We start from the raw sequence: 27,391 nt of genomic DNA, 5'->3' as shown, positions 1-27,391 counted from the left end.
CAAAGCTATATCTCTGATATTAGAACTTAAAAACATTGCAAATAACATTTTTCCTCAAAATATAATTTGAAAAAGCATGTATTATCCCCCAAAAACTAATACAATTAAGGAGGTAAAAGTACATGGTAATAAAGTCAAAATAGTTATCTGATTTAAGTATCTGAGAGAAATGAATTACAAACAACGTAAACAAGAAAAACCTCAATCCAAACAAGAACAAACAAACTAGCTAAAGCACAAAAATTAACCTGGTACATCCAGTAAAAAATTCTATCCATAAATGCAAAAATAAGATTACAACATAGTTATAAAAACCAGAAGCCACATATGCAACAGAAACACCCTTCAACATGAACAATCAAAAACTAACAGACATCCAGAAAATCTGAAGAAGAATTGGAAGAACCTGCATCAATAAAAAGAACCAGAAAGACAGACAGTAGTAGATTGTACCTGACAAAATTGTACACAAAGAGTTAGTACTATCACTGGTAACATGCATAAGAGGAGACTAGGATCTTTGGCCACATCATGAGAATACAAGATTCAAGACTTCTGAGACAGCTGGTACAGTAAAATCTCAGCTCAAAAATCACAAAGACAGGATGCAAGGTGGATCAGAGAAAAAAGAGAAGGATAGGAAGGAAATTGGACTTACACCAGAAGACACCACAGACAAGATAAAATTAAATGAAAAAAATCAAGGACAAAAACTCTCGCTTCACATTAACAAGAAAGAAACTCACAACATGAACATTTTTAACACCAGAAAGGGCAAGGAGATTGGAACATATGAAAAAGTACTGAGAAGACCATAAGGTCCAAGCAGTCTCTTCGAAGATACTTGGATAATGGGTAAAAAGACTTGGATAAAGTTATCCCTGTGCGTTCATAAAAGATGAAAATAAAAAAAAAATATATATATATATATATATATACTTTTTCTTAATAAATGTATCCATCTTTAATTTTTTTCAAAATTATAAAACTAATTTCTTTAATCATTAAGAGTTTAGATATGGAAAAATTATCATCTCTTTTATTGTGGAGATATCTCTCTCTTAAAGCAGAATGGGTACTGAAATAGACAGCTTTATTAATTACTAATATTTTGCTTAACAAAAATGTATACATTTAATTCATGTGTTAATGCTTATTTATAATTCACTTTTCATTTTGTATAATAAACAATATAAAATATTACTATTATTATAATTTTCTCCAAATTAATAAGAGATTAATATTTAATTTGTTTCTATGAGATTTGGGATTTGATTTTCTCAGGTTCTGACTCTTGAAAGAGTAAATGAAGGTCTCTGTCAATTTTTTCCACTCCACTACTACGTTTTCCTTTTTATTAATGAAAGCATGCGGCTATTAATATTAGATTAAGTATAGTATTAAAATACCCCAGTATTCTCACCAGTTGAGAATACATCTTTTGGTTTTTAGATCATCTTCAATGTTATTTTTTAATTATTATTAATGCAGTAATAATAAGTTTAATAAAAAAAATAATAATATTGTCATGATCAATTCTACATCTAACTGTACATTGAATCTATTTAAATTTTGTGTTTCCAGGACTTAAACTTAAGATTGTAAAATATGTATAACCAACACTGTGGTTTGAAATTTCTCATAATATTGAATCGGCTAATATTAATTGCCCGACTGATAAACTGTTTGATATATTTATCCTCTTTTAATGATTAAATTTTGATTTGCTACATGAGGGTAAACCAGTTGGTAAAGACCATTTGCTAATAGTATAGCTATATAGATCATTTCCTCTTCCCAGTTTAAAGTCGGTTTATATTTTTAACTGTTTTTATTTTGTTTCAAGCAAATGTCATTGTGTCTTATTACATACTTTATGAATGCTATGCTTCATTAAAATGAACAGACCATATAAAGTCCCAGAATCTATGAAGTACAGAGTTTTTTATTCTTCAATGCTAAGAAACTGAAAGCTGCTGATATTATCGTCAATTCAAGAAAATGTATAATGATGCAGTGTGAATAAACAGGATGTAAGAAATGGTTTAAAAAGATCTGTACTCTACAAACGAAAATCTAAGACAAAAATTGATCAGGTTGCCATCAATTGTTGCAGAAGACTTCACATACTTTTCCTAAGCACTCTGTGCTTGATAAAAATTTTATTGGGACATAGGGTACAAAAAATTTGCACACATGGGTTCTAAAGCAGTTTACTAAACTGTAAAGAAGTAGCAATGAATAACTGTTGGCTATTTGCAGCAATACCATGCAGTAAATGGAGATCATTTTTTCAATCACATTGTTGCTGGTGATGAAATCTGGTGTCTCATTTCACCTCAGAGAGTAGTGCCAGTCACTTGTATGGATCAGTCCAATTATTCAAAAAAAAAAAAAAGAACTGAAAATCCAAATAGGCTTTCAAGTCAAAAACTGATAAAAATTTTCTGGGGTCATAACATATCTTTTGATGCCAAAACACAATACAGTAAATGCTGACTGGTTTTGTTAGGTACTTAAAAGACTATTGTTAACCATGAAAAACAGAGATTTGGAAAACATTCTTGTGTGTCATCACTTCACAATAATGCCTGACCTCAGGATGTAATTTTGACGAATTACAGCACTTACACTCCGACGTGTTGGATGTCATTGACATGAAAGGTCATCCAGTCCTTGGAACTTTAGCAACCAAACTTCTGACCACAGGTTTGTGTGTGTATGCGCATGCTGTGCATTAGTTGCCTCAAGCTTTGTGGGGCAATTTTGGGTAGGAAATTTTTTTTTTATTATCCACCTTGTAATATAGATATTATTCAAATGATTTTCACCTTTTTCCAAAGATTAAAGAGTTCATGGATGAAATATATTTTAGAGATGTCATATATAACAGGTTTTACTCAACAATTGGTTAAATGAATAGTAGTGGATTACTACAACAAGAAGATTTTGAAGTTAGTGAACAGATACTTAAACGTAGAAAAAGGGTAAATCTACTAAGCATTCAAAATATTTATAAAATTGAAAATGAAATTTTTCTTAATTGTTTTTTCTTAACTGTATTACTTATTTTTTGGGATTTTCTTGTGTAATATTTTTTCAATTTTTCATGTTTATTATTATTGTTATTAAAGGTATCATCATTGTTCATATCATTATTGTTAACTGTATCAAATGTTTTCAATTTATTTTCTTTATTCATTTCTGATGAATTTACCAATGTATATACACATTGGTAGAATAAATCAATCTTTAAATCCACATTTTATTGAATCTACAATCATATATTGCTTATAAAAATGAAAATTCAAAATTAATATGGCAGGATATTAATTTTTACTTATTAAGAATTAATAATGATTGTTTATTAATTTATATAATTGTAAGATTACTAAAGTAATCAAACTTTTAACCATAATTTTTATCTTATTTCCAACAAATTTATACATACGAGGTGTGACAATAAAGTAATGAGACTGATGTGAAAAAAATGTTGCTTAAAGTCATGTTTAGTGTTGTCTCCTTCAAAGTAGTTCCCCTCTGATTGCACATACTTATTCCAGCGCTTCTGCCATTGATTGTAACATTTCTGGAACTCATCTTCTGTAATATCCTCCAAGACCTTCGTCACAGCTTTTTGGACATCTTGTGTTGTTTGAAAATGGTGTCCCTTGACCGCCATTTTGACTCTTGGAAATATAAAAAAGTCGCACAGAGCGATATCTGGTGAATAAGGTGGCTGTGGTAGTACTGAAATTTGTTTTGAGGTTAAAAATTGCTGTACTGACAGAGCAGTATGGGATGGCGCATTATCGTGATGCAGAATCCAATTATCAGCAATGTTGGCACGGACACGAAGAACTCGTTTACGAAGTCTTTCTAAAATTTCTTTGTAGAAATATTGGTTAACTGTTTGTCCAGGAGGCACCTGCTCTTTATGAACAATTCCCTTGGAATCGAAGAAGCACACAAGCATGCATTTCACTTTTGACTTTGACATGCAAGCCTTTTTTGGTCTGGGTGGTCCCTTTGAGCACCATTGTGAACTTTGGCGTTTTGCCTCTGGATCGTATTGAAAAAACCAACCTTCATCACCAGTGATAATATGGCTCAACAAATCTGGATTGATTTCCGTTTGCTCTAACAGATCGGCTGCCACATTTTTCCGTGTTTCTCGCTGTTGTTGTGTGAGATTTTTGGGGACCATTTTGCACAAATCTTTCTCATACCAAGATCTTCAGTTAATATTAGACGAACCGTTTCTCGATTGATGTTGGGTTTTTCTGCAATTATTTTCACGGATAATCTTCGATCAGATCATACGATTTCACATACCCTGGTCAAGTTGACATCTGTCCGTGAGGTTGATGGTCGTCCACTGCGGTCTTCATCTTCAACATTCATTCTGCCTTCACTAAAAATTTTATGCCACCGAAAAACTTGAGCTCTTGACATAACCTCCTCTCCAAAAGCCTTCTGAAGCTTACCATAAGTTGTCGTCGCGTTTTCACCCAATTTAACACAAAAGAAATGGCATACCATTGCACAATATTTTGCGGTTTCATTTCTGTGACGAGAGACACAAACACGTGTTCACTTATTACAGCACAACTCACGAGACTAAGCAGTTGCATCAATGTGCCGCTTGGACTAGAAGTAGCTTATAGACCAAGGTCAAAGATGGTGTGCCTACGCAAGCTGCAAGGTTGCCACATCTTGCAAAGGAAAATCAGTCTCATTACTTTATTGTCACACCTCGTATATATAAGTTAGGTTATCTTATACACGAGAGGTTATTTGTAAAGTAGAGGCCGTTTCATTGTAAAAATGTTTATTGAGAAAACTTTTTAAATATTTTTTATTTCTCTTAAACTGCATACTATATACTACTTCTCTATATAATTGCCACATGAATTAAGACATTTATCATAGCTATACACTAGCTTCAATATACCAATGTCATATTCTTATGCTGCCAGTCCATTTAGCCACTGATTAATAGCATTTTTAAGTTCATCATCATCCATGAATTCCTCTACCACTCAAAAATTCATTTAATTTCCTAAACAAATTGTAATCAGAAGGAGCTAAGTCCTGACTATATGGTGGGTGATCGTAAATTTCCCATCCAAATGTTTTCAATAAATCACATGACCTGCAACATGTAGATGTGCATTATCGTGCAGCAGGATGATGCTGTTGGTCAGCCTCCCACATCGCCATTCTTAAATACACTGTAACTTACATAGAATTTTGCAGTAGACTTCTTCCACTGGCATGAAATCAATCAGCAGTATGCCAAATTGATCCCAAAAGACTGTGGCCATCAGTTTGTCCAAATGACTGTGGCTTGACCTTTGTTAATGTGGTTGGTGATAGAGGATAATGCCATTCACTTTACTGCCGCTTTCTTTCTGGCGTGTAATATGAAATCCATGTTTCATTGCCGGTAACAATCAAATTAAGGAACTCATCACCTTTTTCTGTGTAGCGCATCAAAAATTCTAAACCAGATCTATTTGAATTTTTTTTGTGAAACATCAGGAAAAAGAAGGGCCAGCTCAGAAATTGTTGAGTGATGATCTTTTCTGATTTCATCATACACATTAATTGTGTTATTTCTAAATTTTTCACACCATTTTTGGAGTTTCTTTCATTCATTACATTATCACCGTTCACAGCAACCAACTGTCTATAAATTTCAGCCAGATTGACATTTTGATGGTTTAAAAAACATGACTCCACATATTTTATAGTTGACAGTTGGCATAACTCACATGTAATCAAAGATACTACGACGCGACAACTTATAGACAACATTGCAGTGTGTACATTACTAGTGTGACCATGAACGACAGGTTCACCAACCTTAAGGAGAGAAATTTCCCAGCGGTCTTTACGTTAGAGATATAGAGATATCCCTCATATATATATATATATATATACACACTAGCTCTCTGTCGCAGCCGTGCTATATGGTTACTCGTGTTTCCCGTAGCAATATATCTTTTTCTTTTATGTTTTTTATTCAATTAACTAGAGACAGGGTGCAGCCAGTCACACATACAGTAATGTAGCAGTAGCTGTGTTCGTTGAGCTATAGCACCATATACCTTTGCACTTAAAAAAAATTGGAATTAAAAAACGAACAAAAAATAGTTTTTAAATATTTATCTGAAGAGTATTTGCAAGCCCAGATCTACTGAATACCTTGTTTACTATAGTCTGGATTGGGAAAATTTACAGTTGTTGTTCAAAACATTTTTACCTTTTTTCCCCGTTCAAGGTTGAATATAAAAAATATAGAGATTGGTAAAGATTACACTCACCAAAAATCGGATTTCTTCATTTGTTACAGAGAAATTAAAAAAAATAATAGGATCTAAAAAAATTCAAAAATCAATTTTAACCCTTGAAACTTGGAATGAAACTCAAAAATCTAGAAATTAGTTTTTAGATGTTCATAATCAATCAGTTCAAACCCAGTTCTAACATAGTGATAGACATTCATAGTTCACAATTCATTAAAGTTTGTGCTTTACTGGCAAATCTCCACGACTACATACATATTTTTTTTTTCGTGATGAAATATATCCAAAAACCGTCTCAGTTATGCCAAGAAACATTGGTAAAAATCTAATAGCGATAGATCAAGTAGTTTTTTGTTTATCCCAAACAAAAAAAAAACTCCTTCCTCTTTATATAATAGTATAGATATATGCAAGGTGATATTTAAGTATGGAATCAGTTTTATTGCATATCTGAGAGGTATCAGGAGACAAAAAGAAATGGGGTTCTATATAGTTAAAAAAAATCTGCATTATGGTGGGTTTTTAAAGAGATCTTTAGAATGATGTATCACACAATGAGTGTTGCGATTTAAAATATCTGAGTTAGAACCTCTGGGTCACTCCTCAAGAAGGGGTTGAAATTCTATTTTTTGCCAAAAGGTAAAGTAGTTGGCCAATACCTTATCCTGAAAGTTACAGTATTCTACTTTAGATTGGTTTTAAAGTTGTTAAGGGTTTTCCATACTTTTAACTCAATCTGTATATATACAGGGTTTGTTTTTTAAAATGTAATCCAAGCAAAAAGTACTTTTTAGAAAACTTAATAAAATAATTTCAGATAAATATAAATATATAAAATAAATAAATATAGATAAAATAAATATTTTAGGGTAAGCTTTATAAACTCACCTAACAAACCATCATAAAAACTTGCTCAACAAAGAGGAATATCTCTGTATAATGCCTTTAAAGCCGCCCAGTAGGGGTAAGCTTTATAAACTCACCTAACAAACCATCATAAAAACTTGCTCAACAAAGAGGAATATCTCTGTATAGTGCCTTTAAAGCTGCCCAGTAGTTTAACTTAAAGCCTTACTGAATTCATTCATTACATGAATTACACCCATTGATTATGCCGCTAGGCTCCACTTCTGTCAGTGGTTTAATCAGTTTGTTCAGGAGAGCATTAAAGTGTTGGATAATATATTTTAGAGATTAATCGGAATGATTGTTACTGGAGCTCCAATAATCCTCACATCATTCATTCACAACTTCTGCACCCATAGAAAATTGGTGTGTAGTGTGCAATTTCCAGGTGAACAATAATTACCCTGTATTCTTTAAAAACATTCTAATGCAGACCTCTACCAAGAAATTATAATGCTCTTTATTGCAAACGTAGAATTAAATGAGAGCGATTCATGATTTAAAAAAGTTGGGGGGGGCCACATGTCACAAGACAAGAGCAGCAATGGATCTTTAGAAAAGTTTTTCTTTGGTAAAAGAGTAGTAGTGACTGTGTTATGGCCAGCTAGGTCACCTGATCTTTCCCATGCAGATTTTTTCTCTGGAAATATCTAAAAGGTGTTTGAAAATAATCCACATACCATTGAAGAACTGAAAGCCAACGTAAATCAATAATTACGAGAAGTTGGAAAAGGTATACTTCAAAAGGTTACACAGAATATGAAAAGAGGATAAAGGCTTGCACTGATGAAAACTGTGAATACTTTCAACATTGTTATAAAAAAATTTGACCTAATATTGTTTTGCATAAATAATTGTAATATTTATAACTAATTGCATTAAATATATAGCACATTATTTTTCTTTAAATTTGGTTGCATTTTAAAACACACTTGTATATATAATAGGTGTAACACCTTGTATTACACACAAGGGCTGTTCAAAGAAAGATAACTTTTTAAATTGCATACCAGCATCTGCAGATGGCATGCTTCAATCACCGTCTGCATCTAGCAGCATATTTTGGTAACATATGGCCTTTTACTAGTTTTCCAATCTCTGTTATTAGCTGTCGAGTAACTACCAATTGAGTGATGTTGTACATATGCTACTCATCAGATTAGTAAAAAAGCAAAAATTTAGTAGTAAAAGCAAAAACAAGTCTGTGTGAAATTTTTCATAAAACTGGAGAAAACTTTCATGGAAACTTTCCAAATTTGCAAGCACTTCCTTACAGATTTCATCTCGATTCTGCTTCTAGTCATCTATCAAAAAACACAACATTAATTTTGCATTGATGCAATACATTCAAAGTTTTTCATTCAGGATTTGATGGCAAGATCCAAAACTTCTGTAAACTTCTTTAGAAACCTCATGAACAGTTAAACATTTATTTTGATGAATTACAGCATGCACATGCTGAACATGTTGGTGGCCTGTTGACATGTAAGGTCATCCAGCCCTTGTATCTTCAGCAACCAACCAATTATAATACATATAGAATTTAATACCAACTTAGGATGCGGGATACTGTGAAAAGTACTTGTAGTTATTGAAAATTAATATGGTAAGTTAATTAATTACTGTCTTTTGGTGGTTTATATTTCATATAATATTACACTTTAACACAATGGTCAATTCAAAAAGTTTTGTGTGTGTGACTGAATTGAATTCATCGCAAAAAAAAGACCAAATTAGTAAAGTAATATAAAGTATTAAATCTACTATAATAAAATTATTTGATTTCTTAATTAATATTTTTAAGATTTTTTAATTCTTTACATACTAATTTTTCAAACCGGTTTCCTCATTAACATTTTTTGGTCTAGGATTTTATATTTCTTAATAAAAAAATTTTTTTACATTATGATTTTCAATTATGAACAATTTTTTAAGGTATAGTTTATATTTTTAATATGTCTTGACAATTTTTTTTTTCAGGATGGGAAAGCAAGTTCAGCAGTTTTAGTCTGTGCATTTCTAATGTTTGTTGGACTGGTTCAAACTCCTGAAGATGCCGCACAGTTATTTGCAGTTAAAAGAACACCTCCTGGTCTTCAACCATCTGAAATAAGGTTTTTTATAAAATAAAATATTATTACTTCTATTTTAGTGTAGAAATATTTGTAAATAATCATAAGTTAATTTAAAAACATGGGTTAAAATGTTTTAATTAATTATTTAATTAGTAGGTTTTTGTACATTATGTGATTTTTAAGAGTGAAATGCTACAAAAAAATGAACACATCCATTCCATGATTAAAAAATATATATTATTAGTTTTAATATCATGAAAGAATATATCAAGCTTTGACCTTTCACAATTCTGTTTTTATTGTCTACATTTGGGGTTAATAACAATTAAAAATTTATTCTTATATGACATTCTAATTTTATTCTATTCCTTTTTTCTGTTTGAGTACTATTATTAGATGTTGGTGTTGGTATTAGTGTCACTAACTATATCTGTTTACCATTAGCAATAAAAAGAATGCTTTGGTAGGATTATTTTAATATGCAAACCTAAGCGGGATCAAAGTAATTGGATGTATGTAATGAAATGTTTTTTGAACACCATTATCAAACATGAAAAAAACACTAAGATTATTTTTACTTGTATACAGCTCACTTTTAAATAATTAAACTTCTTCCCAAGAACCTTTCAGAGCTAATTAATGTTGGACTTTTTCAGTGAAATTTTCTGTAGTGCTTTGTAAATGGTATCAGTCTTAAAAAGGTTAGGAAACCCCTTTAATCAATCTATGATATATATTCTTTTTAATATCTTTTAGTTTTCTATTTTTTGTCATTTTTGATATGGATGTGCCATTTTTGATATATTCAAATGTGAACACTAGGAACTGAACACACTTGAACAATATAAAATTTGACAGAAACAACACGCTGAGTGAACGAACATTGCATTAATTGAATACATTATTCAGTTATATACTAAAGGAATTTACATTTTTTATAGAACTGATATTAAAAAAAATTAGTTTGTAACTCAACTGAAAAAAGATGTTGCTAGTTAGCTTTTAAAATTTGTTCAAAAGAACAACTTTTATGAAATTTAAAAATAGATAATTCATTATTTTAATAGGAGATTATGAACTACATTTCATTGTTTAATGTGTATAAATTCTTTTATGGGTTTATATACAGCCTATATTAGGTAATGATTTGCCAAACTTAGATGGATTGTTTTGTAAAAAAAAATAATATATATTTGAAAATACAATGGTAAGTCAATTATTATCTGCAATTTAGTTATATTTTTGTTTATGTTGGTAGTACTGTTGTGTTGCGTAGATGACACATGCATGGTTTAATTGTTGTTATGTCTGTGCAGGTTTGATACTGCTAGGTTAGTTCCATTATCGCTGCCCTGCTGTTAATCACGACTGGTCCGCTTTCTGTTTACACCAAAGAAGAGCAACGTTCAGTGATCCGTTTTTTGTGGTCTGAAGATATATCAGGGGCCGAAATTCATCGAAGACTTTCGGTACAGAATGGGAACAGTGTGTGTTGTCGCAACGGAGTGTCTACGAATGGATTGAAAAATTCAAAAATGGTCGCACAAGTGTTACGCACGATGAAGGAGCCAGACGACCGTTTACCACCACAAATGAGGAAAACATTGAGCATGCACGTGACATGGTATTCTTAGACAGATGAGTAACTATCGATGAAGTGGCGCATCATCTGCAGATTGGGCATGGTTCTTCTGGCTATGAAATCATAAACAGCAGACTTGGGTTTCATAAAGTCTGTGCAAGATAGGTCCCAAAACAACTCATACAGTCGCATAAACAAATGTGCCCAAAAACATTTGGATCGCTATGGTAACGAATGGGACATCTTTGACAGAATCATCACTTGTGACGAAATATGGATCCATCATTACGAGCTGGAGAGTATGGAATGGAAACATCCAAATTCGCCCTGCAAAAAATCTTCAAGACCCAACCGTCCACAGGAAAACTGATGCTTATGGTTTTTTGGGACTCACAAGGTCCAGTACTGGAACATTATGAGGAAAGGGGCGCGACAATAAACAGTGTGAGTTACATTGAGATGCTTACTGCCAAGCTGAAGCCTGCAATTCGAAGCAAATGCTGAGGACCACTGTCGAAAAGTGTTGTGTTGTTGCACAACAATGCCCGTCCACATACTGCTGCACATACTGCTGAAATGCTCCAGAAACTCAACTTTGAAGTACCGGCTCGTCCTCCATATAGTCCTGATCTTGCCCCTTCTGACTACCAATTGTTTGGTCCATTCAAAGAGGCATTAAGGAGTCGTCGGTTTACCTCGGATGAAACAGTGAAAGAAGCGGTGCATTCCTGACTTGCAGTTCAACCGAAAACCTTCTTTTATGAGGGCATCAGGAAGCTTGTGCAACGATTGACCAAGTGCGTTGAAATGCAAGGAGACTATGTAGAAAAATGAAGTACATGTAACTTTCCTATTTGTATTGCAATAAAATTTATAACTGCATTGCAGATAATAATTGACTTACCCTCATATATTCATGTTTATCTTTTCAAAACTGATACTTATCAAGCAATATAAAGTACAGTAATAGGTTTATTTGATATAAGTTACACTGTAATATAAATATTTATTTATATAAACAAATATTATAAATTATTTAAATAATAATAAATATAATATTTATTTGAATTTTATTTTGGTAAATCAGTTAAGCTAACTTTATATTATGTGTATGGCCCATAACCAAAGTAGACTTTTATTTAACTACATTATAATGTAACTGGTAAAGTTCTAGAAAGTGTGTAGTGGATTTTTACCTTCATTTTGCAAAATTATTTTTCTGTTGTTAAACCAGAAGTTATTATTTAAGAGGAGAATTGATATGTGTGATCATTTTATCATGCACATCATGATACTATACAATATAATTCCAATGTGGACCATAATACAGAGATTCTGACATTTTATATGATTCATGGAATGCAGTTCTGCACAACATTGTTAATGTCTTGCAGCAAATGTTGGAAATGTCCACCATTTTCCTGAAGGTAGGTCTAAACCCTTCACACCACACTTTTTGATACCCTTCGTTGAACATCAGGCTAATGGAATTCATCTCATACTCTTACTCTAGGTTACTCAAAGTCAGTGTGCTCAAGACAAATGATTTGTATCATAAAATGATCTCACTACATTATATTTAAGTAGATGACTATGTACAACTGCTAATACTTTAATGTTGTAGTAATAATTTGTAAATAAAATTGATCATAAATTATGGTATTATGAGGGTCATTCGATGATTAAACAGACAAATAGCTGTACAGCAAAAATGGTTTATTAAGTACAATTTTTTGTCTACTTTTCCACGTAATCCCCACTAACTTCTCTGCACTTGTCTCATCATTTTACTAATTTTCTTATCCCCTCAGCAAAGAATTCTTTACATTGATCTCAAAGCCAGTTTGTACTTTTTTCTTTACTTCTTCATTGTCATTGAACTTGATGCCACAGAAAGCTCTTTCATTGAACCAAGCAGATAAAAATCCGAAGGGGCAAGTTCAGGGCTATAAGGAGAATGAGGTAGGAGCTCCCAACCGACTTTGCCAATAATTTCCAGCATCACTTATGCTGTATAAGGTCAAGCATTGTCTTGAAGAAGCATGCCCCTTTCCTCTGTCATCCTGCATTTCCTCTTCAACGCAGGCTTGACTTCGTTCTCAATCATGGCTGAGTAGTATAGGCTGTTGATAGTGCATTGCTCTTCCAAATAATCACAGAGAAAATTGGACCATAGGCACTCCAAAAAGTGGTTAATTACAAACCGATGGTTGCGTTTTGAATTTCTTATGGGCAAGCAATTCAGGGTGTTTCCACTGCATGCTCTGATGCTTGGACTCTGGCTCAAAATGATGGATCCAAGTTTCATCACAGGTTAAAATCCTGTCTAAAAATATGTCACCTTCGTTATTGACATGATTTTTGAGTTCAGTGCAAATGCGAAATCTCTTGGCTTTGTGATGAACGGTAAGCTTTCTGCAGCCCACCTTGCACAAGTCTTACGGCAGTTCAGTTTGTTTTGAATGACTGAATGAGTTGTACCAATACTTACTTGAGATTTATCAGCAGTTTGTTGTACTATAAATTCTCGGTCTTCTTGGATAATTGAATTAATACGAGAATCTAATTCTGAGGTCAACACTGTTGTTGGACACCCAGAGTGGTACTTACCAATCACGCTGTTGTGTTTGCACTTTTAAATTTTTCCACCCACACATACAAATTTACTTCATGCAACTACTGTCATATTTTTGGTTCATCCAAGAGAATATTTCTGATTATACACTTCCCAAAAGTAAAAATTGGATCACAAAATGCTGTTCTTCAAAAGTACTTTCTTCAGGCAGACAAATGAAATGGATAAGTTAATTTGAAATAAAACAGGAAATAATTTTAAATTTTATTAGACATCACATTATACTTCTGTTTTTAGCTCTTAATTGATACATTCCTCCTCATCTGCTTCTTTTTTAAAATATATCTTGAAGGAGGATTAATATTCTAGAAGGAATGCACTCCTTTATTTAACCTCTGGTTAGAATGTTCATAACATAAGATACAGATGTATTTCTATTCTTTGTAGAAAGCAAATCTAATAATCTACCTCATGAGTGTGTTGATTAATGACAGTATAAAATTATTTTTTGTTTGTACATGTTCTAAACAAAGGTATATTTAAATTGTTTTTACATTTTAAATAAGTTTATAAATAAATTAAACTTTCTTTTTCTCAATTAAAGTGAATCCAGTGTTTCGCAATTTAATGGTATATTATATTTTTATACAGATTCTTGAAATGAAAAGCCAGATTATCATTAAAATATATATATTTATATTTTTTTTAAATGCTAATTTTAAAATAAGTTTTAATGTATTTTATAAATCCTTGTGTTTTAATAAAAAGAATCATTTGATTGATCTTTATCATGCAGGTGGTAAGAATTTATTTTTTTATTTTTCAGATATTTACATTATTTAAGTGATGTAATGCGTTCACCTCCATATACTCCACATTTTCATCCTCTAAAACTTGTCAATATTACTTTGCAACCTGTTCCGCTGTTCAACAAAAGCAGGTAAGGTTTTATTATTGCGTTTCTGGCAGCTTTTATTATATATTAATGTTATAAATTTATTGTTTCTTATATAAGTGATAAAAGATTCTTCTTTAATTTTATTATAATTTATACCTATATTTAAATTTAAACATGACTATAGCTTAATGAAGAAGACTCATGTAAAGATAGTTCTTACTTAATCAACTTTAATTGTGTTATTGGGAATATTTAATTACTTATTATATTAGATAGTTACAATTGCCATTTCAAGAAGACCATTTCCATTATGCTTGAGTTTCCATTGGAGTGTTCAGTTAAATGTCAAAACACCTCTGATTAAATTAATTTAATTGCTACCTTCTTACCAGTCAGTTTAGGGGTAAGGTACAATCAGCACTTAATGATTCATTTCAAAGCTAAAGGATGAAAAGAACATCATATTGAGTCGTGGGCAAAAGAATAAATTAACCTGATTGTGGGTGGTCTTTTCTCACTATTTACCCCTTTTTCATATCTTTTATTTCATCCCCCCTTCCCTCTTAACAGTTCTGTTGTTATAGGTTCGACCTTGCTCTTCCATGATGAAGATACTAGAACCTGGTGTTCAAGGCAGTGAATCCTTGGTGTTTGGTAGGGGCTGCTTGTGGACGAACGTGGGGACTCAAAGTTTCCTGTTTGGTGGTTGTACAATAAATATAATGGCTAAAGTGTGTATCATGTAAAGCAGTGCCTTTTAATTTCCTGATGAAAAAAATGAAAGCTTTGAAGCTAGTTTGCCTACTTTCTACATGGAGTAATATACTTTGTATTCCTTCTATTATTATCCAAAAAAAAAATTAAGAAAATATCTTTTTAGTACTGATATTAGGAAAATAAATTTATCTAGTGAATAAGATTTAACTTCGTCATTTTAGTTTTGGACAGTCATTTTTCCTACAAAACATTAAATCAAGTCTTGCATCAACTTCCCCTTCCTCTTGTAAGATATAATTATATGCATAATTGATTGATTATTAAAGACCAAGTACTCTATAAAAATGGCTTTGTTCCTGTTACAAACATTTGTTCTGAATAAAGCCATTTTATCAGAGTTATACTAGTAAAAAATTTATCAATAAAAATGTTATACCCATTTTAAAAATAATTACAAGCCTTATGTTTTTACAACATTATGTATAGGTTAGACCACATTTTTTTATCTTATTTGTTTCTTTAGTTTTTTGCACCTTTGTAGCAAAATAATTTCAAAAAATATTTTGAAATGGCATCGCACAAAACCCAAAACCCGATCCCCCAACCATGATTATGTTTATTTGATAGGTACTATATCAAAATTGTTTGGTTCTTGGTCTCTATTAAGGTTTCATCAATCAAAATTTGTTGGTTGGCTGAATAGTAATGTTGAAATATATTATTGCAGTAATCTATCAGAGGCTGAAATTTCTGAGATGGGTTATAACCTTGTTTATTCAATTTAGGCAACTTAGAATTGTCAACCATATGAAAGAACACATGATATTTTCAAATCTAACCTGAGTAAATGTTTTGCCAAACCATAGAATGAATTGGGACTCATTCTTACTACAATATGATTTTATTGTCAGTTTTCTGTTTAGGCCCACATTAAAGATAACATGTTGTAACTGGTACCCAAGACTGTAGATGGCTGAGAGGTGAAATTCTGGTAGTCCTATTCATCTTAGAAAGGGATTGGTTAACACACCTATTTGTTTCTCTTACTGATATGTATAGCAGCGTTTCAAAGAAAAATTATTTGAAATAGTCTATTGGATCTCTAGCTGTTGAAGGAATGTGTTTTGGGCCAGGATTTTTGTGAAAGCCAAAATTGTGTTCAAATATTGGTGGGCTAGGCTCTGAAATATCTTCCCACTCACTTTTATTATTATTATTATTACAACAATTACCAAACTCTGAGTCACTAAGAACTTGCATGTTAACAGGAGTAGGTCTACCCTGTTGCAAAACATTCTGCGTAACCTTACTTTCAATTTCACCTGCATTGCTTATCATACTAATTTGTGGTGAAAACAAGGGTCCTGATGTTGAGTCTTGCTTAGGATATAGTCAGAGTAATCAGGGCCCCACTTGGTCTTTCTTGCATTGCATTTGTGGGCAATAAATCACCTACTTGGTCTTAAAAGGGTTAATATTATTAATTGAACAACTCTTGTGATATTCTTAATTAACATTATTGACTCAGACATTTTGCACTCATTTAATTTCTTTTCTATCTACAAAGCAGTCTTTCATTAATAGACAGAACTTGTTTTGAAAATAAATAAAAAATTTGTACACTATCTTCTGACTGTAACATTGGTGAAAATTAACTATTGACATTTTGAATGCCAAAAATCAAACTGAATGTATGTACATTTAACTGACACATATATGTATATATAAAACTCAAAATGCCTTCAGTCACTGTTGTGAATTTCTGGTCTTTAAAAGTCATTGAAGTTGCTGTAAGAAAAAACCCTAAAATACAAATTTGGTTTGGTTTGTCATTAAAAAGTTAATATTTTCACTTAATTACTTTTACCCAAAAATAGTACCTTTATCAATGCAACATTTTAAAATAAGTCTGCTTTCAATTGTTGTTCTAAATCACATGGAGTTTATATTTTTTGTCTGGTTTTTCATGATGGTTTGTAACAGCGAGTCCCTTAAAAATGATGTAATGAATTTACTAAAATATAAATTGTAAGATCAGAGGGTGCTGGGTAGAGATGGTACACTGCATCTCTTAAAATTGAAGGATCAATAACATCTCAGCAATAATTCTGGTAATAGTATTCTAGAAATTGAAAGGTATAAAATAAAGTAAAGTACTGAACAGGTAAGCCAAGTTCAGTGGACCAGTTCTTGTTGATCATCAATGCTGGATATATTTCACTCAGCTATGGAATTTTTGTTGGGTAATGACCATAACAGTTGTTACCATTTTAAAAACATAAGTAAACAAACAAGATTAGACTAATGTATACTTTGCACAAAAGCTTTATTCTGGTAAGGTGACAAGTATAAAAAAAAAAGTTATATATTTATATATTCTAAAACTTACTGGCAAAACTTGATTGCAGGGATGGTTGTCGTCCATATGTTGAAGTATATCAAGGAGAAGAAAGAATATTAACTACTCAGCAAGAATATGAGCGTATGGCTTTATTCAATATAACTCATGGAAAGGTATTGAACAAGTTTTGTTAAATTTTGTAATTTGTTTCATAATAGTGTTCACATTTGGAAAAAGTTATATTTACCATTTTTACTAACAGTTGTTTATACTTAATACCTGTATTTTATTTTTGTTTGTTTTTTTTTATTTGTTTACTTGAAATTATTTTGATAATATTTAGTTTTTAAAATATTTTTTGCCTGAAATTTTGTTGCAAAGTAACGGGTGTGATAAATTTACTCTTATTGATACATTTGTTGAGTTAATATTGTGTATGAGATGTTATTTAAATTGAGCTATTCTGTAAATATTTTTCTCTGTTGCATTTGGTATTCTGAACTTCCTTGAACACAATATGAATTTAATACAAAACTCATACGTTTTGATTTACTCTGCTTTGTTTTAGTACCCTAATGGATACTGCTATAAGCTGTCAGTGTCTTGGTAATACAAGGTCACTTTAATTTAATTTCAGAGTTTTGTCATTAATTTAATTTTTTTTATTTACCAGAAACTTATTTAACACAAATAGAGATTAAATGTTCACCTTTTGAAAGATACAATTCTATGATTCACCATAATTACGAGACCACGATTCCGATATTTTGCATGTTTGTGATTGAACAACACAGAAGTCATTGCTGAACTCTGTTACATTGATCTTGCCAAATATTTGTATAGAACTTCCATAAAAACAGAGAGTTTCAATTTTTTGTAAAAGGCTGTCTTTGATAGTTACTGCATATTGTTGAAAGAAATTAATTTTGAATGCTGTGCAATTAATATCTTAGTCTAAAGTTACATTAGTCTAAAGTTGATATTGATGCTAATTTATTGATCTCCTTCTGTTTCTTTTGGAAACATTTCTACATAAAGTATCAGAAACCTTTTAGAATTCGTAATAAATTCAATGTCATAATGTTTGACGATTTTAGTGTTAATTTTGTAGCCAAATTTTAGTCTTGTGATTACTGAACTATTAACTCGGGTTAAGTTAGCAGGTCTAAATATTTCAGTCTCCTGTATAGACAGTATTTTTATAAATTTACCAAAAGGTAATTTTAATTCTTTTGTGCAGATTACATTTCTTTAGATCATAATTGTTTTTACAGTAGCATAATTTATTAAAGAATACATGGAACAAGAAAATTATTACTTTTATTCTTTCAAAATGATAATCAATAACAATTCAATTAGAACTTTAGAACGTTGTTTTCAGAAATAAATTGGTAAAGCAATATAGAATTAGATTTGATGAAAAATTTAATGATTATCATAAGGCTTTCCTTTTAACTTGCTGTTTATTAAAAAAGAAACATTTAACAAAAAATTCATGAATCTCTAAAGGAATTTTAAAATCTAGGTCTCTATTAGAAATCTTAATGAAATATCTAAATATAATTTATCTAATTCTCAGAACTGAAAAATTATAAATGAATTTAGTTTAAATATATTCATATTGCTAAAAGATAACAATAATAACAATTATTATGATAATTTAATATTTAATTCAAACCGTGCGGGCAGTTATCAGAATTGAAAGCAGATTTGAAAATAAACAGGTTAGATAACTTCACCAAGATATATAACTCAAACTCCATTATCTCATTCTCTATTCAGGTAGAGAAGGAATTTAATAATATCTTTTCTAGTATTTCAAATAATAATATTGATTCATTTCAAACAAAGCCATTCACTTTGCATATTTTTATTGATAAATCAGTATTTTTATTTCCTGTTGTTACCCAGAAAGTTTAAACTTGTATATTAATTATAAAGGAAAATATTCGAAAGATATTGATGATATTCCTTCTAGTATTTTAAAAGCAGTTGTAGGTGCTATTGTTATCCTCCTTACAAATTTAATTAATGAATCTTTCAATAACTGAGTATTTCTTAGATTTTGTAGAACTTCTGTTGTTATTCTCCTGATTAAGAAAGTTTCAGCACGTAATTCACAAAATTGTAGGCCAATTTTGTTATTGTCTGTATTTTCTATAGTATTTGATAAAATTAGAAAACTCGACTTTTGAAAAGTTTTAAACTGTCACTATGGTTTTAGGAAAATATTGTCTTCTGACAGCCATTTCCCAGTTTTTGCAAAATATTTTAAATTCTGTAGAAAAAAAGATTAAATTTTCAATTTTTTTACAATCTCATTAAAGGATTTGATGTAGTTCCATATTTTTTTCTGATAAAAAAATTTATCTAAGGTATCAGAAGAGCTGCTTACAATTGGTAGTCATACCATACCAATTTGTAAAGAAATTTTCTTTTGATAAGAATGCACGTGAAAAATTGAGACCCTCACTTCAAGATCTAGAACATGGAATGCCTCAGAAAGTGTTCCTCGACCCTTTTTTTTGTAGTCATAAAAAGGATTACAATGATGTGCCTCAAAATATTGAGCCATTCATTTTAATCCTTTTCGTAGATGACTACACACTGAGCTGCTAACTCTTTACATTATATACATGCACTACACCAGGAACACTATGCAATTTTACTACATACACCCTTACACTGCAACATAACATCTTACACTTGGTTGGTGTCACAACCGTAACCCAAGGTGGAAACTGTTGTGCTGATGGGTGAATGGCTCTATGTAGTGAGTTGTGAACAATGACCTCTGGCCACCTGGGCTAACCCAGTTGCATTTAGCCTCTGTACACATAGGTTCTGCAGAAATGATATTTCCCTGGTACTCAAGAGACCAAAATTACTAGTCCTGAAATAATCCCTATGATGGTTGATGATACATTTGAAAAAAACCATCACATGATGACATATGAAAAAATATCACTCAATTTATCTGACAAGGATAAGAATTCTGTAAAAGGTAATATATTAAGTGGTGATGAATCCCTTCTTCAGGATAACAACATCAGATTTACAGTTCTCCAAAACAATCAGGAAGGTGGCTCTCTTCAAAAGGTCTTTCCTTATAAATAAACCAAAAAACATCAGGAAATTAAGAGACGAATTGGTACTAGTTGAGATTCATAATGACAAACAAAGTCAATCACTCTTGCATCTCACCAATACAAGTGGTATCAACATAAAAGCAGTATGCCACAAATCTTTTATTACTTGCCAATGTGTCATCTTCGGCCAGGACCTTTTAGAGATCAATGTGACAAAAATTTCCAATGAGCTTCATCTGAAAGCTGTTGTAGAGGTAAAACATGTTATGAAACAACAGAGCAGAGTGGAAAAACCTCGTGCTCTCTCTCTCTCTCTCTCTCTCTCATTTGCACTAACATCAAAGATATTGGTGTTTTCCTCTGCAATGTGATATTATTCATAGGTTTTTTATTATTTTTTAACTTTTTACTTGGTTAAGTTTAGACCGTTAGTTTCACTTAATTTTGAAAAGTATTTCTCATTAAATTCATCATTATATCTTTAATTTTTGCTAAAAAATCTTGAGATATAAGCATGATGTTTATTTTGTTTTAGTATTTAAGTCAACCAACATAAAGCAACATTGTTAATAAATTCAGATTTTTTTTGTTTTCTTTTTTTTTTAGTTACTTTTAATTGCAGTATCCTGTTTGGTATTAAGATCTAATTGACAGTGCTTTATGAAAAGTTTATTATTCAAGCTAGTTACAGTAATTATTTTCATATTTAAGAAAATGCATTCTTTTACTGTCTGGAAACTTAATTGAGTTGAATATTAATCTTTGGAGGTCTAGAGTGTAACTAACAGAAAGTACATTTATTGATCTTGTTTTCAATTTCTAAATTTATTGTTTATTTATTTATTTATTATTTATTATTTTATGTTAAATCTCTAGCTTTACGTAGTAATTTATGTGTATTTCTTAATGTATTTGAACAGGTTAATCACATTTGATATGATTAGCGTGCTTTGTTGCAGATCACATTACCGTTGAATATTACTGTGATTGGAGATGTAACAGTTGTTGTTTATCATGCTCGACATGTTTTGGGCCGTCCTACTGGTATTAAAATCTTACAGTTACAAGTCCATACTGGATTTACTGCTGGAAATTCTCTAAATTATAACAAGTAATTTTGTTGGTATTATATTATAATTGTCTTAAGTTATGTATTTGGAACCATTTTATATCTTAAAACTTCTTGTACTTGTATATTTATATATTAGAGGTTAAAATTTAGGGAGTTTTTAAGTAATTACTTCATATGTTGCTCACATTATTAACATAATTTTTAGTTTTATATAATTTACATTTTTAGTAATTTGTTATACAAAAAATCAGCCTTTTTTAATCAATTAAACTTTACTTTTTAAGAAACAATCAGGATTTTCTTGGTTAGGTGTCCAAAAGGAATGAAGAGAATTAAAGCCAATCAGTCTTTTTTTTTCCAGTTTAATAATATTGCCATGAAGCAGTTATGTTCTAGAATGCTTGCTGTTTAATAGAACCTGGTTTTAGTACAATTGCACTTCAGTTTTTTCATAAAATAAAAAGTTTAGTTTTTTTTTGATAAAAATTTTTGCCAATAAATAAATGCAAAAACCCTTGCTCATCACTCATTCTCCAATTTTCTGAATAGACAGAAAGCTGGAATTTGACAGCCATTTATGAGAACCTTAACAGAAAAACTAATAATAAATTATCCTACTATTAACCTTTGAAGGGCTAAAAAGTAGTAAAACCGACTTCTTGTGCATTTAATATTTGTTATCGTAGAAGAGATAAAGAGAATAAATAACCATTGATTAATTTATTTTAACAAATTCCAAGGAGATAAAATGGATTAAATTTGAGTTTAGATATAGTTTTTTCCTGTCTAAGATTATGCAACACTCTGCATGGTTGTTTATAAAAAGGGCCCCCAATAAATTAAATTATATAGATTTAATTATAATGAATCTAAGTTGCAAACAACCTATCTCGTAAGGCTCTAACATATTTTAATACAAATAAAATATTATTCTAAAATACTATCATAAAAACAACTCTTGATACCAGCTTTTATAGTATTTCTCAACAGGTGTTTCATGCAGTGTAAGAGATGTTAAATAAAAACCTAATAAGTATACAGTACAAAAATATCCCTAACATTTTCTAACCTTTGGTGACAAACCTTAATGATCATTTAAAATCGGCTGCATAATGTCACATTTATAAATACAAAACTGAGAATATACTAATTTTTTTTTACATTTTCAGTTTTGTACATGAAGATTCATATTCTCATATGAATGGCACATTAACTTTTCATTAATATTTAAATTTTTTGGAATAGATGAAATGATATTACAAAATAACATAGAACAGTATCTAAGAGATCAGTTTTATTTATTTACATTCTCTGTACAGTCATTAAATATTGAAAAACATAAAACAATTAAATTAATGGTAGTTTACTTAACTTGTTGACTTTCCAGTATAAAAGGTTAATGTAATTTTTAATTTTCATGAAATATGTCTTTAGATAATTTGTAAAATGACTAACTGTCAGAGGAATTTTCCACATTTTGTTAAACTATGATTTAACAAGGATTTATTTATTAATTTTTCCAATTTGGATTTTGAAAATCAAATTAAATAAACTCAAAACTAACCTAATTTAAATGTTCAGATCATATATCATTGTGTTTGTTGTATTCTGCGAAAAAACTGCATTTTCATTTAACATTCAAGAATATTTACAATAAATTTTTAATTTACGAGGGCTTTTTTTTCAATCCCCAATAGTGCATCTAAGTAAACAAGAGATAGCTGGGAGCCAGGTCTGTGCGTTGTGCAATTGCATCACCCCCCACCACAACCTCTGCCATTGCCGGCTCCATTGCATCAGTCTGAGCCTAGCTACGGGCACTTGAACATGGCCGCTATGATCAATGCTCCCGCCATCTGTGAAGTGTGATATGTTTTCTGCAAGCAGAAGGATTTATGCTGCTGAAATCCATTGCAGAATGAGCCTAGATTATGGTGAAAACTAGTGATAGTAGTGTATGGGATTGGTGTAGAAAATTTAAAGAGGGTGAACAGACGCAGACATTCATGATGAAGGCGGGCAAGAATGCAAGTCTGTCACTACTGTACACCTGGTTGAGCATGTTAATGATTTTGTCTAACAAACAGAGGTTTACAATAAGTGAACTTTCTGCAGAAATTTCAAGGTCTTCTCTGTACATAATTGTAACTAAAGACCTAGGATACCGGAAACTGTGTGCACATTAGGTCCCAAAAATGTTGACTGACAATTACAATATACAGTGAATGGCATCAGCCTTAATGTTTCTCATGCATTACAATAACGAGGGAGAAGAGTTTTTAAAGTCTATCATTACTGACAACGAGACTTGAATCCAGTATGACAGTCAAGAAACCAAAGAACATACTTAGCAGTGGATGCACACTTCTCCAAGCATGCCAAAAACTTTCAGATGCTAAGCAACAGGAAAACAATGGCTACAGTTTTTTGAGATCATAAAGGTGTCTTGTGGTGGACTTTATGGAGCAGAGGACAACAATAACAAAGGAAGTTTATTGTGAATCTTTACATAATTTCCGCAGAGTGATCCAGAACAAACAAAGAGGCATGCTCTTGTCCAGCATTATTTTGATGCATGATAATTCACGACTGTGCCAACATGACACAAGACCTTCTCAAACAATTCAAATGGGAAGTTTTCAACCATTCACCATATAGTCCAGACCTAGCACCTAGCGATTTTTACCTCTTTCGATAATTGAAGGCATGGTTGGGTAGACAACACTTTGCCACTTCAGGAGACTGTCAATACGTACCTTACCTCACTGGCGGCAAACTTCTTTGAAGAGGGCATCAGAAAGCTGGTTTCATACACGATACAACAAATGCCTCAATTGTTTTGGTGATTAAGTAGAAAAATAAGGTACTACTAGACTTTTAGTAATAAAATAATTTTGTTATGTCAATGTGTCTTTTTATAGCCCATCGGAGGTTGAAAAAATACCGCTCACATAGTTTTTGGCTCAAATATGCAAAATACAACCAATAGGGATTATTTCTATATTTGAATATTAATGTGTGTATATATATATAATTGTACATTTAAAATCCACATCAAAGTACAAGCAATCTGCTATTATTATAAGGATTGTTGAAAAGAGAAAGAAGCTATTAGTAAATATGTATGGTGTCACTTCGAAGTGATTTTTTTTTTTTTTTTTTTTTTAATTTATTGATTGTGAATGTTTTTATTTACATTTATTTTCTTTTTTCACATGACTCTCTGCTCATTATTAGTTACTTTTTTTAAGAGGTATTATAAATTAGTGGCTACAACAATATTTAAATTAAAATTTTACAAATGATTAAAGTATTAATGATGTATATTTAGCGATAAATTATTCTTGACTATTTAAGGAGAAAAGAAATTACATAAAATGCCTTGCTTCACTTTAAAAAAGCTAGTATTATATAGGAAATTAAGGAGAATTTTGTGGTACATCAATTAAAATCTAATAATGTGTTAAATAAAGATGGTAAACCAGTTTATAATTCAAAAGAAAAGCTTGATAGGTGGGTGGAATATATTGAGAAGTAATATGGAGGAAATGGATTAGAAACTAATGTTATAAAAGAAGAAGAGGGTCGAAGAGAATGAAAAGGGAGATATTTAGATCTGAATTTAATAGAGCATTATAGGATTTGAATGCAGAAAGGCTCCTGGGATAGACAGGATACCTGCAGAATTGCTGTGCAGTGCAGGTGAGAGAGCGATAGGTAGATTACACAAACTGGTATGTAATATTTAAGAAAAAGGGGAAGTTCCATCAGACTTCAAAAAGAGTGTTATTGTTATGATACCAAAGAAAGCAAAGCTGAAATATGTGAAGAATACAGAACAGTTAGCTTAACTATGCATACATCGAAAATCTTAACTAGACTTCTCTACAGAAGAATTGAGAGAAGAGTGGAAGAAGTATTAGGAGAAGACCAATTTGGTTTCAGGAAAAGTATAGGGACAAGAGAAACAATTTTAGCACTCAGATTAATTGAAGATCTAAGATAAAAAAAAAATCAATATACATGGCATTTGTAGACTTAGAAAAGGCATTTGATAACATAGACTGGAATAAAATGTTCAGCAATTTAAAAAGTTTAGGGTTCAAGTATAACAACTGTAGAACTGTAAAACACACACATATTACATATTTCAAACATTGCTGTGTAGTACAACATAGATTGTATATAGGGGAATAGAAGAACAATTGCTAAAATTTACAGAAACCAAACTGCAACAGTAATAATCGAAGAGCATTAGAAAGAAGCAGTAATAAAAAAGGGGAATCCAACAAGGATGTTCCCTATCCTTGTTACTTTTTAATCTTTACATAGAACTAGCAATTAACAATGTTAAAGAACAATTTAGATCTGGAGTAACAATGCAAGATGAAAAGATAAAGATGCTACGATTTGCTGATGATATAGTAATTTTAGCTGAGAGTAAAAAATATTTAGAAGAAACAATGAATCACATGGATGAAGTTGTTTGCAAGAACTATCACATGAAAATAAACAAGAACAAAATGACTGTAATGAAATGTAGTAGAAATAGATGGACCACTGAATATAAAAATAGGATGAGAAAAGACTATGGAGGTATAAGAATCTTATTATTATTTGGGAAGTAGAATTACTAAAGATGGACAAAGCAGGAGCAATATAAAATACGCAGTAACACAGGAAAAATGAACTTTCAGGCAGAAATATAATTTGCTTACATCAAAAATTTATTTAAAAGTCAGGAAAACAGTTTTGAAAGTATATGTTTAGAACATAGCTTTATATGAAAGTGAAACTTGGATGATCGGAGTACCTGAGAAGAAAAGATTATAAGCTTTTGAGATGTGATGCTACAGGACAATGTTAAAAATCAGGCGGGTGGATAAAGTGACAAATGAAGAGTTATTGCACCAAATTGATGAAGAAAGAAGCATTTGGAAAAATATAGTTAAAAGAAGAGACAGACTTACAGGCCAGATATTAGGCATCCTGGAATAGTCGCTTTGATATTGGAGGGAAAGGTTGATAGAAAAAATTGTGCAGGCAGTTAACTTTGGAATATGTAAAACAAATTGTTAGGAGTTGTAGGATGTAGGGGGTATACCGAAATGAAGCGACTGGCATTAGAAGGTAATCTTGGAGAGTTTCATCAAAACACTCGCTCAAATGATTGGAAAAAAAATTTATTCTCTATAAATTCATTGAAATATTTTGTTAATGATTGATAGGCCTTAATGCTAGGAAGATTTGTGTGCAACTGTTGATTTATGATAGTTATTCGTAGACAAAAAATACTTTTTTATTTTCAGTATTGGATAAGATATTAAGTTGCATCTCTTATATACTGATAGTTCTACAACATCTAAATATCTTGGGGATAGTATGTCTGAGTTTAGAGGGTTTGAAGGAAGGATAAATGTCAATGACAAAAAAGCCTTATTTAACAAACTAATTCACAAGATCATTGAAATTAAATAATGCGGGGTGCAGTTTCATTCCATACAGTTGGCATCTGTTTGTGCCTAATGATCATAATAGTCTTGTTAAAAGAATTATACTTTAAATAATTACTAAATCAATTTGAACCAGCTAGCTTTACAGTTCATTTAACTTTTATATATGTATGTATATAAATCTGTATGTGTGTTTAATCTGTATTTTGTTATATTATTTTTATTTTATGTTTTCTGAAGAGAGTCCTTAAAATTAAAACAGTGTTTTAGTTGTGTGACACATTAAGTATTGATGTAACAATGATATAGAAAGATTAATTTAAATGAATCGCATAGTTAGTGATGTTCAGTATTAATTTATTATACATCAGT

The 27,391-nt window shown here is 31.0% G+C and overlaps 1 protein-coding gene across 4 annotated transcripts in view; it reads left to right on the top strand.

The window, feature by feature from the left end:
• The window catches only part of aux (cyclin-G-associated kinase), a 116,358-nt gene that overhangs the window by 57,717 nt on the left and 31,250 nt on the right, over positions 1-27,391 (top strand). For 3 of the 4 annotated variants that reach the window (XM_075361276.1, XM_075361277.1, XM_075361275.1), the window contains exons 13-16: positions 9,198-9,331; positions 14,276-14,389; positions 17,473-17,578; positions 21,439-21,605. In XM_075361276.1, coding sequence (XP_075217391.1) covers positions 9,198-9,331; positions 14,276-14,389; positions 17,473-17,578; positions 21,439-21,605 — 521 coding nt within the window. The remainder of the gene's footprint in view (positions 1-9,197; positions 9,332-14,275; positions 14,390-17,472; positions 17,579-21,438; positions 21,606-27,391) is intronic. The other variant, XM_075361278.1, reaches the window with a different exon arrangement.

Source organism: Lycorma delicatula, chromosome 3 (assembly GCF_047948215.1).
Source record: "Lycorma delicatula isolate Av1 chromosome 3, ASM4794821v1, whole genome shotgun sequence".
NCBI classification, from domain to species: domain Eukaryota; kingdom Metazoa; phylum Arthropoda; class Insecta; order Hemiptera; family Fulgoridae; genus Lycorma; species Lycorma delicatula.
Note: the sequence above shows the minus strand (reverse complement) of the source record. Positions and strands in the feature narration are given on the sequence as shown.